The sequence below is a fragment of the Centruroides sculpturatus genome, unplaced genomic scaffold (assembly GCF_000671375.1).
Source record: "Centruroides sculpturatus isolate CEXI.00-Female unplaced genomic scaffold, Cexi_2.0 scaffold550, whole genome shotgun sequence".
Lineage (NCBI taxonomy): Eukaryota > Metazoa > Arthropoda > Arachnida > Scorpiones > Buthidae > Centruroides > Centruroides sculpturatus.
The window spans coordinates 93,137-109,165 of record NW_019384886.1 but is presented as its reverse complement, the minus strand read 5'-3'; the positions used below and the strand labels follow the sequence as shown (position 1 = coordinate 109,165).

Here is a 16,029-nt window from a genome sequence, read left to right as displayed (position 1 = left end):
ATTTTTAGTCTTGAGTGTCAAAATATTGAAAAATGCAAAAAAATGGCAGTCGAAATTTCACTGATTGCCATACTTTTCCTGTCATATTCTATAACAACTAGGAAAGTAAAATTTTTTAAAAATTAATTATGGTATAAAAATACTACTAAAATAACTATGTATTAATTTTCTATAACTTAAAGTTGTTTTGTTGTGAGTTTGCAAGTCAATGTTTAATATTAAATACAATAAGTAATCTCTATTTTTATTACATTACGATAAAATAATGCAGTTATTTTGTTATCTAATTGTAATTGAGTACATAAATCAGACTTTTTAGAATTGATTTAGATATTTATTTTCTAACTTTTTGAATTACAAAAATATTAATATAAATTTTTTTTTATAGGTAATTGATTCATCTGATGTTGTAATACAAGTTCTTGATGCAAGAAATCCACTAGGAACACGTTCTCAACACGTTGAGAATTTTCTAAGAAAAGAAAAACCTCATAAACATCTTATTTTTGTTTTAAATAAATGTGATCTTGTACCAACTTGGGTCACTGTAAGTAATTCAGTTTATTATTTACTTATTAAATTATTTTATGAATTGTTACAGTTTATTTTTTAAAATCAAATATTGTAAATAATTTAAAATTAATTAGAAGTTGTTATAGATTTTGATATTAATTAAACAAATACAGTGGGTGATCGGTTAACGAACATAATCCATTCCAAGACTTTGTTCGCTATCCGAATTGTTCGTTAACCGATTATTGATTTACCATAGATTTCTATGGGAATTTAATTAATTTGTTCTGGAGACCCCAAAATAAAAAATATATACTTTTTTATTACGTTTATTTATACGTAATAATAAAACTACATACATACACAGTCTTGCATTTTTATTAGTCATGTTTTTTCCGTTTGAAAGGGTTAAAGAATCTGTCTAATGTCGATTGCTTTTCCCTCTTCTTCAGGATTTTTTGTAAGTAATTAATAGCATTGCAATTGTAGAAATCCTCAAGCCTCAACCTGGTTTAGATGCCATTCTAAGACCGTTGTTCTGACATCCTCCCACTTCTTCAAACGATCTTTAATAACAGATATCGGCATTAATCCTCTTTCTCAGAATAAAACATACCTCGCCGAGATTCTTGGTGTTCTTCATTCAAATGTTCTTAGCGTTCTTCTATCGTCAGATCCGTTTCGTATCGTCAGATCCATTATGAACTCTTCGATGTTCTTTATTTCTCAGATTTGATTTTTGTTACTCCTTTAGCTGCTTGAGTTTTCTGGATTATACAGTATTTTTCTTAAATAAGATTGAACTGCTGCCTACTGTAGACCTGTTCACGCCATACTGCCCAGCAACATTAGGCATCTTCTGCCCACTCTCCACCTTTGGTATTATACTCTCACCTTTTGAAAAGAAAAACAGATGCAAAACTTAATGAGTGCCTACTCGACAGTCTCGCAAATACATAAAAGAATTATTTTGTCAGAGAAGTAAAAGGCTGGAATTACAAGGGAGAGTTTCAAAATTTGGAGGAATACTATCCGATCGGTATAATACCGGCTTGAGCGTTGATGTCGACATTTCCCACACTCCGAAAAGTTTCGAATTGTTTCCCGAAGACATGGGAAGACCAATCGGTATTCATTATTTTACATCATTTCTTCTTGTGTTTGTTCGCTATCCGATCATGTGTTCGTTGTCCGAACATAAAAATCTTTCGCGAAAGTGTTTGTTATCCGATTTGTTCGTTATCCGATCTGTTCGTTAACCGATCACCCACTGTATAGAAAAATTAATGAAATTTTTTTCTGCCAAAACTATTAAAATGTAATGTTTAAGGTATTATTCCTAATATTTTTTGTTTTTTTGTCTCAGCTTCAGATTCTCAATTGTAGTCTATTAGAATGTTAAAAAAGTGAATTTCCAAATTATTGGCTAGCATTGTTAGTTTTTATTATATAATAAAAAGTTATAACGTGTAATTAATTTTTATTATATTTACAAAAAAGATAATCTTTATTTTCAATAACAGTAAAGTTAAAATTTTAATATTGTTTTATATAAACCAAGAAGAGTTAAATAATACAGTAATACACATTAATAAAACATAAATTAATTTATTGTATTAATTTACATATCATGTGTTATATTGGAATGTTTTTCAATAATTCCTGAAGATGGCCTATGAATAGGCTGGAAATTTTAGAAATCTTTCATTTGTTCTGGTATTGAACTTTTAAGAATTTAACCTATAATAATTTCAAATAGTCAACAGTCAGATGTTTATCTTAATTTAAAATATTATTTTTAAAAAATTGATTTCAAAATATGCACCTAAGATGATCTATGCAGATATATAAAATAAAGGCCATTACATAAATTTCTTTGAAAATGAGCTAATTATATATAATTATTTAATTAATGCTAATTAAATATTTTAATTTCTAGCAACGATGGGTAACAGTTTTATCATCTGAATATCCTACAATGGCTTTTCATTCAAGTTTGACAAATCCTTTTGGAAAAGGGGCTTTGATTGATCTTCTTAGACAGTTTGCAAAGGTTTGCAATTGATTTATTAATTTATGTCTCATAATTATAATGCTTTAAATAAAACTATATTATGCAATGGAACCTGATTAACTGAAATTGGTCGGGGGAAAACTTTAAACTTTGAGTTAAAAAGTTTAACTCAAAGTTAAAATTTTGCCAATAAACCAAATTTTGCCAATGCTAAAAATCAAGATTTTGTGCATTAGTTTATTGCTAATAGTTAATTATAACTATTCATATGATATTTATGGATCTTATTAAAGTAGAATTGTCGTGCCAATGTAAATCTCTGGATGTTCTCCAGAAAACCAAAACACTTAACCAAATGGTTAAATAAGCTATTGAATAATACTTCTAAGTGTTTAGTAAGTATTTTTTAAATTGCAATATTTTTATACTTAGAATCGATCTGTTTTTTATTTTTTATCACAAAAAAAACCACTCTTTAAAGTGGTTTATTTGTGATAAAATTATTATGATTGTTATATTTTTAAAATTTTGCTGCAAAGATTAAATTTTTTACATAGAATCAGGCCCTAATCATTTTTTTAAATTAATTTATTGAAAATCCATTTATTTATTACATTAGCTAGTCATAAAAATCCATCAGTAGTCAAATAAAACAAACCACAGCTTGAAAAAAAGCAGGTTTGAATGACAGTATCTAAGTCACATGTACTGTCTGGAAGCCACCACCTGACCTGCCGTCACATGACACAATGTTTAGTTTTAGTCATATAACCAGTTTGATTTAATACATAAATTTCTATGCCAGACATTCGGGGAAAGAAAATGACTTTGAGCAAATGCAGCTTCGAGTTAACCCAGTTTTACTGTATTTTAATATTCAAACACAAAACGTAAGAATTTTTATAAAAAATTTCTAAGCTAGAACTGATTCTTAAATAAATGTATTATTTAAGAAAATGAACTGTGCTAAGATATATTGGTATCTGTTGGTTACATTGACTATAAATTATTTCAAATTTTTTTATTATTATTCTTTAATGATCATAATTCATTTCAATAACTCCATTGTTGACAAAATACAGTGTTGGTCAAACATTATTCTTATTTATTATTACTATTATTACTATTATTACATACAGTATGTTGTAAACATTTTCCAATTTATGACCATGAAAATTTAAAATAGTATTATAAATCATAATATTGGCTGTATGGTATTGTATTATGTTGTTATGATAAACAATGTGATTAGAAAAACTTATGTAATGATAATGAAATCTAATAATTAAATAATAAAAATGAAGTTTTATTTATTGCAATATATTTTATTTTTCTTTACATTACATTACATGTAAACAACATTTTTATCATTATTAAAAACCAGTGATTGTAAATAAAAGCAGTGTTAATAGAGACAGTGAGAAAGGAATATATATGCCTAGAGTGCTAAGTACTTTCATAACAGACAATAGATAAAAAAAAATTGAATGTTGAAAAGTTAATTATGTTGGTATTAATGTTGAAAATGTTAAAAATATCTATTATTTTATTCATCGTTATTGCATACTTTAATACAAAAACAATTACAGTCAAGTCTGCTTAAGAGAGCACCCTCAGGATTTCTGTGCCATGCTCTCTTATCATAAGTAACAAGATCACTAGGAGATTGTTAATGATATTTTGTTATACTTGAAAAACATTAAATTCATTATTAGATTATTTTTACTTTACTTACGTATTGTGTACTTTCAATTCTTATATTATCACTTTTATTGTTCTATCAAATAATCAGTAAATACAGTATATTTACAAGTCAGACTATTTTCACTTCTTCAGTACAGTATGAGCCTCACTGAAAAGATGTGAACATTCTTGTTTTAAAATTTCTGAATGCTCTCTGATGGGACCTGAAGTATAAAAACAAATAAGAACATTACTGCCAAGTAAAGTCATGTGATCATCAAAATGTAGCCTCTAATCACTTGTCTCATCCACTTGAAATGAGGATGTATACATGATCTGCACTGACTGTTGATATATATTTTATGATGCCTTTTCAGCAAATCTCCACAAAATATATAATGTAGTATATATTATGTCTTAAATATATTCTACTAGTAGCCCGGGACTCCCCCTAGTGGGCGTTGTTTACAAATTTCCATGAAGCACGGTTCCTTTGACTTTTGTTCCTATCAATATGCTCTACAGCTCTGTTAAAGTCCCAATGGTAAAATTAGGTGAAGATGTGGCGACCCCCCCAAACTGTAGCCCCCTGTGCGAACAATAAAGGCAAAGGAACCATACCCCTACTCGCTACCCTTCGCGAGATATAAGCCCCTGAAATAATAAATTCCTATTACAAATATACTGAATTATTTATATTGTTATATTGACCAAATAATAATTTATTGGACAAATGAATAATAATAATTCATAGTGTTAATTTAAATAAGAATTAAAATTGTTAATTTGGATGTTTGAAATATGACACATGATAGGGGCGCCTCTAGTGTTGGTTATCAAACGGTTACGGGACGGACGGATGGAAGGAAGGACGGACACCTGTTGAATGGGTTATATATATAGATAGTCTTAAATATTCAAAAATTCTTTTAAAAATGCTTAAAAAGATAAAAAATCGGAACTTTACTAGATTTTTGGAAATGAACTGTTCTGATATCAGATCAAAGGTTTAAGCAAAGAACAATGAATAATAGAAATTCAGAAATAATTTTATAACAACATATTTAAATATATTCGATATGTGTATTATATAATGAAATTATTATTTTTTAATAGCTTCATCAAGATAAAAAGCAAATAAGTGTTGGTTTTATTGGTTATCCAAATGTTGGAAAGAGTTCTATTATTAATACACTGAGATCAAAAAAAGTGTGTAATGTTGCACCTATTGCTGGAGAAACAAAGGTATTAACATTTATTTTTACAATTTTTAAATAATTATAAATATTTAAAATTTGTAAACATTTTTAATATATCAATTATTATATCATTTCTCTTACTAATTACACTTTATTATATCATATACAATAATTAGAGTTAGATTTGCATTATATATTTTATGACTTTATTACTGAATTGATTGCAATGTTATTAAAAATTATTTCATTTTTTATTTTTACAGAAAATGTAAAAAGTTTCTTTTTATGTTTATGAAAATCAGTATAACAGACATCATTGGTTTTTATTGACCAGTGTATTGTACATTGACAGGAACAATTTGCAAACTTCGTTTTTTCCATTCCATGCAATCCAAAGGACTGCATGGAACTTTCTTACTAGTTTTTTTGTATTTCTTGAAATGATTTGTTCTTTTGACATTATGACCCCTCAAGTTATGCGTTAAAAATTGACATAACCATCCAGGACTGCCCAGAGAGTAACAAGGCACTGGGACAAAATACACACTGAAGTCTTAAAATGAATTAAATTGTTATATTAGAATAAAGGAAGTAAATAAAAAAAAGGAAAAAATGAAATCAATATAGTTTGCACCAAAATTTTTTTTATATCTCAGTAGAAAAGTGTTTATGAAAGTAAATAAGTTTTATAAGAAATAAATAAAACTAATAATTTTAAAATTAATAAAATATTAGTTATTTTTATGTTTATGTAGATATAATCAACTAACTTGAAGACAAAAATTGTTCAAACAAGTTAAATATTTTTCAAATACTGTTTTTTGTGTATTGACATTGTTTAGAGGAGCTTCTACTTCCTCATCAGGGTAATTTACTCCTTTTGCCCCTTCTGCCCCTGTAATTATCCTCTGCTTGCTTTCAATCCTATATTGGAAGACTGCTAGTTTCTGTGCATGGGTGAAAATGTATTTACCATTTACAGCAAATCTTTGCTCTTTCTCTCTGCATTTTATCTGCTCTATTATAGATTCTTCTAGTTCAGCATATTGGACTGTAGAACTTCTTGAAAAATGTTATTGCTTTCTTGCTGTTGAGATTTATTTTAAGATAAAAGATTGTGATAAATTATAAATTAACATTTGAATGGAATATTAGTTTATCTCTTAATTTAATGTTTNATTACAATACCTGGACCTTTGGTCTGATCTCTTCCAGTATATAAAATAACGTTATAATCATCAACAGTTGTTAGAGGGGCGTACCCACACCCTCATCCTGTAAACAAATCCTAAGTAATAACTGTCAATGGTTATAATGTAATTTTATATACTGGAAGAGGAGATTGGACTAAAGGTCGGGTAGTGTAATTGGCAACGTATCTGCACAGTAAGCAGGAGTTGTGGGTTTGAGTCCTACTTCAGGCTGATTCTTTTCTTCCAGTAGTTATAAATTTATCAAGAGATGGTGCCTAACACCTAACTCTAGTGCCAAATTGTCTCATAATTTATTATTATTATAACCGTTTCTAGTCCGATAATATTTGGCATTGGTTGGTGTGTGTGTGTAGCTTTATAATATATCAGGTTTAGTGATGATGATTGTTTGAATATACAAACATCCTAAAACCCAATAAATATTAGTAATATGGCAAATGATATTCTAAATTATTTATAAATTTATTAAATTTACAAATTATAGCATTCCAATTTTAAAATTTTTTGTATAGGTTTGGCAGTATATTACTTTAATGAGAAGAATTTATCTAATTGATTGTCCTGGAGTTGTTTATCCTAGTGATGATTCTGATGTAGAAGTTGTGTTAAAGGGTGTAGTGAGTACTAATTTATTTGTTTTCATCTAAAAGACTTGAGAATTAAGAATATTAATGATTTATGAAGCATTATGAATAGCTATGCAACATTTATATAATTTTAGTAAAAACTATATAGCTTCATAATCTTTAAAAATAATTTTTAAATATCAACTATAAGTTAGTAGTAATTATAATTTATATACAAATGAGAAAAATGCTATTAAAATGGTCAAATAATGAATTTATTTGAAGTATTCATGTTTTGTTAAAAAATAATGTTGAAAGAATAAATGATATATCAGGTCGAGTCATAAGAAACTTCTGATGCAGCTAAGTAGAATCTATTATTTGTATCTACCCATTATGAGTTACTGGGACAAACGAGTTTTTGTTTTCACTATATAGATGAGGGTTCAGTTAATCTTCTGTCATCTGTTTTGTGCGATGCACATTACATTAAACTGCTTTTCTTAACCTCTGAAATGGAGAGTCAAAAAATTGCATATTTGTCATGTAACTTTGGGAATTTAAACAAGGCAATAATGCTAAGGTGACAGCTGAAAAAATTTGCAGTGTATACAGTGAAGGACTAATAACTGATTGGGCAGTTAGAAATTGGTTTGTAAAATTCCATTCAGGAGATATGACGAACCAAGGGTAGGACGTCCTTCCGACTTTGATGACAACCTTTTAAAGGTAATATTAGAGCAAAATCTACATCAATCAACAAGAGGTATAGTAGAAAGGTTGAATACATCACAATCAACTGTTAACTGCCACCTGGAGAAATTAGGGAAAGTCAGCAAGTTAGGAGTATGTGTACCTCACAATCTCAGTGAATAGAATAAAGATCAACCACCCCTACCAGATCTGAAAGCAAACATCTATGGTAAAAAGATTTTATTGTGTGTATGGTGGGATTATCGAGGCATAATTCATCATGAGTTATTTAAATCAAATTTAACGATTACTTCAGATAGATACATTCAGCAGCTGCAAAAGAGTGCAACAGAAACTCCATGAAAGTACTCTGCACTCATCAATTGCAAAAACGTCATTCTTTTATATGACAATGCATGAACACACACAGCAAGGGTGACTCAATAAAACATTCTTGAGCTTGGATGGTCTATTTTACCACAACCACCTTACTCCCTGGACCTTGTCCCGACAGACTATCAGCTTTTCTGTTCCTTACAAAACTTTTTGAATGGAAAAACCTTCAGTTCTGAAGATCAACTCAGTCAGGCTGTCGAAAATTTTTTCCAGTCCAAACAAACCACATTTTACAAGGAAGGAATTGATAAACTGCCAGGAAGATGGGAGAAGGTCATACATAGGCAAATACATAATAAATTAATATAATTTTGTTATTTAATGAAAGCAAAATAAATATCTGATAAAAAAACGGAAGTTACTTATGACTCGACCTAAATAGAATGTAGTTTTATAACAATTGACAAGTACTAATAGAATCTGAATTATTGTACTGATTGTAGATTTCATTTCAAATTTAAGAATAAATGCATGTGTCCACTTTCACTTCTCAGCTCCTCCATAGAAAAAAACAGTGTCTGTTAATAACAGACACAGTACTTTACCATTCTCATTAAGTACCTGACTAAGACAAATTATTCAGGACTTTGCCACTTTTTATCAATGATTTCCTAATATATGAAGACAATCAAAAGTTGCATGAAAGTGGAAGAGTATGATTGCATAAATCAGTGTATGAAACGTACTGATATCAAGTATCAATTTGTAAAGAATGAAGTAAAGGATGACATGTACATGGATCATGTGTTTGGAGAGATGGATGCAAAAAACTTCTTTCTAATATTACTTTTTAAATTTTTATTTGTTTCTAATGCATTTGGAATAGAACTGGAAGGCTTTACATAAGAATTTATATGTGGTGATGAATTCTTTTAAACCGGACTTCTACCCATTGAAAGTTTGAGAATAGGTTGGGGCCGAAATGACCTCAATTTATTCTCAAACTTTCAATGGGTGAGAAGTCTGGTTTACCCGACATTTGGTGTTTGCGTTGGGATCCCGGGGCTGCGAGTCCCGGGCACACCAATGGCCCATCCCGTCCGTGGACAGAGCGAGAGCGTACAAGTTGGGACCCAAAAGAATTCTTTTAATGTATAGTACATGAGCATAATCAAATGCAATATAAAAATGCAGAAGTTTGTTGTTATATTTATCATTAATGCTTAATTTTATCTGTTGAAATTGTTACATATTTAAAATGCAATGATATAAAAAAAAGTTAAGAGTCATATGAGTGAAAACTATATTTGTGTTGTTTTTATGATTACTGAATTATTATTATTATGATATTACAAATACTTTATTGTAATAAGAAAATTCTTGTTACAGGGGGTTAGCTTTAGAGAATTACAAAAATACAATTATTACTTATTGAAACATAGTTTTTTTAAATGTCTTGTTACATAAATTTTGCTAAACATAACATATTAATCATTCAATCTACATATCATATTTCGAATTATTTAAAATATGAACAAAAAAGTAATGGATATTATACATCTTATACAATGGAAATTTTTTCTTGATTAGTTCTGAAGTTTTCTTCTTAATTTAAATCAAAAAACTCTTTTAATTTGAATTTACATTACGCTTCTTCAATCTTTGGACACTCAGTAAGAATATAATAAATGATTTATAAAAATGATTGTAAAGAACAAGTAGAACTTACATACCCGCTGGCAGAAGAAGTTTAATAAATTAGTGGTAATTATATCCATTCCAGGAGCTGTTTTCGTTTTTAATTTACGAATTGATATATCCAGTTCTTCGATAGATATTGGAATATCTAAACTTTCATTGAAAGAAATTTTTTATATCGGCATAAGGAAGACTGTAATTCCTGTAAATCTGTTAATAGAGTTATCCATTTAAAAGAATCTATTTGCATTGATTGATCACAATTGAAACATCGTAATTTCTTAATCGTAAACTTTAAAAGTTCACTGTTTTTATTTTCTAAGATTATTTGTTGAATTTTTTTATAGTAATTTGATTTCTTAGATTTTAATAGATTGAAATACAAATTTTTGGCTTAACGATATTGACTGAATACCGTTGATGTAGATAATTTTTAAACTGAAGTAATGCTTTAATAATTTTCATTCTTAAATTCTTATATCCGGTATAAACTTTCATTATTATTATGTGCTGCAGGCAAGGGACTTAATAATTGAGACTCAACAATACGTAAATCTTGAATAGGAGTGTTTAAATTGATCATATGTCATTGCGGAGTATTCTCAGAAGTAAAATACGGGGTAAAAGAATCCAAGTATACCAGCCCCTCCAACACATAGCTATACGTCAAAGAATAATTGCCCAACAGTATAGTATCACCTCGGAGTTTTGGATATTTACCTGCTTTCCTTAACTCGCTTAAAAAAGGAATTAATTGTTTACGTCTTAATCTAGATCTTTTTATAAGATCCTGTGAAATTTGAGTTTCTTTCCATACGTTCGATAGGTTTTGCTGTTTCATTTTTATAAAACTCGAATATATATAATCTCTTATTTGGGTATTTTTAATAATTAATTTAATTGTTGGATACTGTGATTTAGTTATTGGAATAATCGCTATTAAATCATCCATTGTAACTTCATGTAATTCTAATGATTCATTAATAAGATTAAACACTTCTAGCTTGGTAGGATTAGTTTTACTGGGATATCTATATAACATTATATTATTTCGATGTTGCGCATTAACCATATTGTCCATTCGATATTGCATACTTTCATTTTCTATTTTCAAATTAGCAATTTGTTGTTCAAGATTAATTATTTGGCTATTCATTTTTTGATTCTGGACTTTAGTTTCTTGGATACTATTACGAATCTGGTCCAAATCTTCTTTGATAATAGTCATTTGACTTAATATTCTCGTATTAGAAACATTAATTAATTCAGAAATTTTATTCCATAGTGTTATACTTGATATATCAGATGAATTTTTTCCTGGCGAAGAAGATAAAAAATCATATGGCTCACCTGATAGTTGTGAACTTAGAAGTGTAGTTTCAGGGTTCAAACCTACGTTTGCAGAAGATGGTTCAGGAGAAGTTCTTTCGACGTGTAAATTGTAATCAGTAATTAACCTGGTATTAGTGGTCGAAGCAGTTTCCTTTCTACTAGTTGATTTTGACTTTTGAAGTGGTGGTCTTCCTCTTTTAGTTGGCGAGCGTTGCATATTAATTATGTTGATAAATTTTCCAACAATTATAATGTTAACACACAGCCCAAACAAATAAAATTTTAACGTAAAATTATTAAACAGGATACATTCTTTACCTGTATTTGAAGTGAGTAAAAAAAAACGCGCCAGCAGCTTCGGCAGACAGAAGCGCCCCCATTATTATTATTATTATTATTATTATATCTAATAAACATATTTCCATTTTAATGTGGTATAAATAATTTTTAGAAAATAATTATGAAAGAAGGATATTTCTTTTTAATTTAACCATTACAACTTAATATATTAGGTCAGAGTGGAAAATATTCAGACACCTGCAGATTATATTGAAGAAGTTCTAAACAGAGTAAAGGAAGAATATATTCAAAAAACATACTTGATAGACTCATGGATTAATTCTGAAGATTTTTTAAAAAAGCTAGCATTAAGAACTGGCAAACTTTTAAAGGTAAATATTTTTTAAAAATATATTTCAATAAATTGTAAATAATAAATGAATATAGTAAATTCTGAGAGTATAAATGTAAAAATACCCTAAATACAGTAGAGCATTGATTATCCGAATCAATTGTTTGGAAAATCGATTTTTTAGATAACTGATTATGTATGAAAAAATATATTAACCTATCCTGTGTTGAAATTTGTTCAAATCCTGGCACGTCCTTAAGCACACCAACAAAAATAATATTAGAGTAGCCAAAGATTGCAGCACCACAGCACTAGTGGAAATTTAACTAGCTTTAAATTTGCCGACTGGAAAGCTTTTGGTTAATTGACATTTCGGTTGATCAACATTCAGATAATCAATGCTTTACTGTATTCTCAAATATGAAATGTGTAAGGAACAGTTCTATGTATAGTCCTGTTTAGAAATTTATGTAATATAAGAATTGGTACATATTAGTTCTTATTTGTATTCTATATTCTATACTAATTAAATATTTATGTTGCAAGTTTTATATACATTTGTAATTTGAAATGCAACATTTTATGTACTATTTTTATGAAATAATTACTATACATTTCATTGTAAATATAGCTGCAATAACATACACAATTTGTCCCAAATTTTTCTTGATCTATTAAAAAATAGTAATTAATTACTATCTTTAAATAATTAAACATTTATTGTGTAATATACAAAGTACATTTTATCTTCAGTAATATACTTATAACAATAATCATAAAACCCTTCAAACTATTGCTAAAAATCCTTTGTAAAGATAGCCTCCACAAAGTTGATTACATCTTTTTGAATGTTTTTTAGTTTAGAGATAAAAAAAAAAAGAGGAAGAAATTTGATGGGTAAGGATGTATTAAAAACTATGACACCTTTGTATGCAAAAATCTTTTACACAATAATTGTATTGAGCTAGATATAGGCATGTAATTGTTATAATTAAATACTTTGAAACTTCCAAGTAATAATTATTAGTGATGTAACAAATATTCGGCCTATTTTTCACTATTCAGCCAAATACCGAATACCTAAAAACAGGAGTGAGAAATAACAAAAACATTTTGGTATTTAGATTTAATGTTATCAGGTTAGTGTTATTTGTTTATATTTATTTATAACTGCACAAAATAAAAAAAAATAATAATAATAATGTTAGTCACATGTATTCACAATTTATAATTACAAAGATCAGCACACATACACACTTATTCGTTCAAGAATTATCGCACATCTGAGGGTCTGACCCTGCCTATCCTTCTTTTTAAGCACTCGTCTTTGCTCTTCCTTTTCTCTTTTCTTCTATCGCTCTAGTCTGCGTATGCCTATTCATACATCATAATATGTGCTCACAATACTTTCAATTTGTCACTTTTCCATCATAGATTTCCCATTTTACGATTAAGTGATTCATAGTCTGGTGATAACGGAGAAAAGAGATAGCTAGAACGTCGGTATAAGTCACAGTTATGATTTCACAGATTCGAGACAGCTTGGTAGCCCGAACGGTCCCGGGCTGTTGCCTATGCATGCTAAGTGACTTTCATTACAAGCATTTAGCTTTCTGAAGTCTATGACAACAATTATTTGGCGTTGACAGCCATGAATTTTGCTCCAATAAGCTGCCTCAACTTGTTTGATTATGTTATCAAGTCAATTTCATATTTATTTTCACTTCACGGTCCTTTTCTGTTCTTTTTCCGTTATTTAAATGTGTAGGTCATTTCATTGATATCATCATTTATCACATACTGCCATGACGTTCTTGTCTGTCTGCTACAACTGTCAAGAATTAATGTGATTGGCAAAGCGTAGTGACAGTGGGCCAATAGAGAGCAGGGTCTTTGCCATAGTGCGGTTTGCGCGCCAATTTTCGTACATGCGTTAATCAAGCCAAATAGTTTGGCCAAATATACTATTTGTTGCAACACTAATTATTACCCATTGACAAAATTGTCAAAGTATATTAATTTTGGAAACTTCATTCCATCACAATAAGTTCTTCATTGTGGCACTCTAGTATCTCAATATTAATCTTATTCTTTTTAACTTTATCTGTGTTTTCTGTTTCTTCAGAATTTTTCTTCACTAATTCCAACATAAAAAAGGAAGAGATATAAGAATTTAAACATAATGTTGAGTTTCTTCTACAATATTTGTAATTTACTTTCAGCTATTTCATAGTCTTTGAACTTAAAATTAATTGCAACAAAACTATCCAAGAACATTAAAAAAAAAGTAGAGATTTACATAATTACAACAGAGACTACATCCTTTCAACATTACAATTAGGGTTTATCATTTCCCAGTCTTTTGCTTGCCCCGGGATATCCCAGGATAGAATCAGTTATTTTTAAGGTATACAAGATATCTTGAAATTAAATGATATAATTATTTTTCATTTTTTAAAGTAATTTTAAAGTTCTATATCATCCAAAATCATATTAATAATGCTGTGTAAGATATATAATAAAAATTACCTTTGAATTACGTAGAAATTTTCACAAATAGAAAAAAATTTATTAAAGTTTGCTAGAAACTGCATACAACAACAACAAAAAAAATGCTTTGAATTGAGTTGAAAATTAAAAATTGAACTTAGATCAAAATTATAATTTAGAAGGTTTTTTAAATAAAATATAATACAAAATATTGTAAACTTTTATAAGATTTTAAAAAGCAAAGATGATCAATCGATCACTCACTCTAATTCTTATTTTAGTAATGAAAAGTCTTGCTACTGAGAATGCCCTTTCCGATTCAATTGATGCGATTGGAATCGTGTTTAATGCATTTAAGAGAAGACAGATATGTGTTTTTTCACCCGTAGCCTGAAAGATTTCGAGTTTGTTTTTGAGATTGTAGTACTTCTTTTGCTCTCTAGTAATTTTGATTTGTCTACCTTGGCTGCTTTAATAGCGACATCAAGCTTAGAGCTCGATAATTCGGCAATTCATTTGGCTTTAATAATCAGGTTTATGAAGAAAAACTTCATATTCGCAGACTTTATACTCGTTTGTATCTTTGCCCAATTTGCACAACCTGGCGTTACGCATTTATTGAAGCTACTGGGCATGGTTAAAAATTAAGACAGCGTAAGCACAATTATTCCATATATTACAGGTTCTGACAAAGAATTTTCAGAGTCATGCCACAAATCAGTTACATATTGATTATCGACCATTTGTGACATGCCATAACGAGCAAAAATTTAAAAAAAACTAATAGGTAGGTTTAAAATTAATAAATACAAATGTATTCTGACAGTGAATGAGATAATTATGCTTTTTATTTGCAAAATTTCTTAATCTTAACACAAAATAAGAAAAAAGGTGAATTTTTAAGAAATTTGCAGAATTTCCCAGGTTAAAAAAAACAACCGGGATCCCGGAATCCCGTTTGAGAAACACTAATTACAATCTTCAAGAACTAGATTAATTAACTATTGGAATGCTGTAATAAGATAATCTATTGTATGGAAATGGCATTGTCATTGCCTGTCTCACTTTAAGGGAAGCTGTCATCTTAAATTCAGATTTAAAAAAAATAAGTATAATATTCAAGAATAAGTCTGTTGACTTACTTTTGGAGGAAATTTTTTCATGAAAATATTTAGTATTGCAATAACTTGCATTATATAATTGAAACTAAATGCCAACTTCAAACCTAGACAAATTACAACAGGAATCATAAGGTAAGCAATGATTGTTTAATCCAGGGCTGTGGAATCAGATCTGAAATAAATTTGTTGTTAGAGGAGTTGGAGTTAGTAAAATGGACAGACTCCAACTCCTGTTTTTTTATTATGTACTTTATATTAAGCTTGTGATAGGAGCACTAACCTCCTATTTTATACTATAGGAATCTCCTGTAATGCAAGACCTTATTTTATGATTTCCCTACATCGTGATCTTTGTGTATCACTAATTACTGTTGACTTACTGTTGTATGTTCAAAGATTCAAATACATTCTGCGTTAGCTAATTCTAAATTCCTATTGTTAAAAGACCCATACAAAATGGCTAAGAAGACTTGGGTTAAATCTAACATTTTTAATACTTTATTATAACTACAAATTGAAAATATTTTGTGTCAATGTCA

At 28.8% G+C, this 16,029-nt stretch overlaps 1 protein-coding gene across 1 annotated transcript in view; it reads left to right on the top strand.

Moving 5' to 3' along the window:
• The window catches only part of LOC111631112 (nucleolar GTP-binding protein 2-like), a 61,579-nt gene that overhangs the window by 34,242 nt on the left and 11,308 nt on the right, over nt 1-16,029 (top strand). Inside the window, exons 7-11 of the mRNA XM_023375311.1 lie at nt 389-547; nt 2,453-2,566; nt 5,327-5,455; nt 7,136-7,240; nt 11,761-11,919. Of these exons, the coding sequence (XP_023231079.1) occupies nt 389-547; nt 2,453-2,566; nt 5,327-5,455; nt 7,136-7,240; nt 11,761-11,919 (666 nt within the window). The remainder of the gene's footprint in view (nt 1-388; nt 548-2,452; nt 2,567-5,326; nt 5,456-7,135; nt 7,241-11,760; nt 11,920-16,029) is intronic.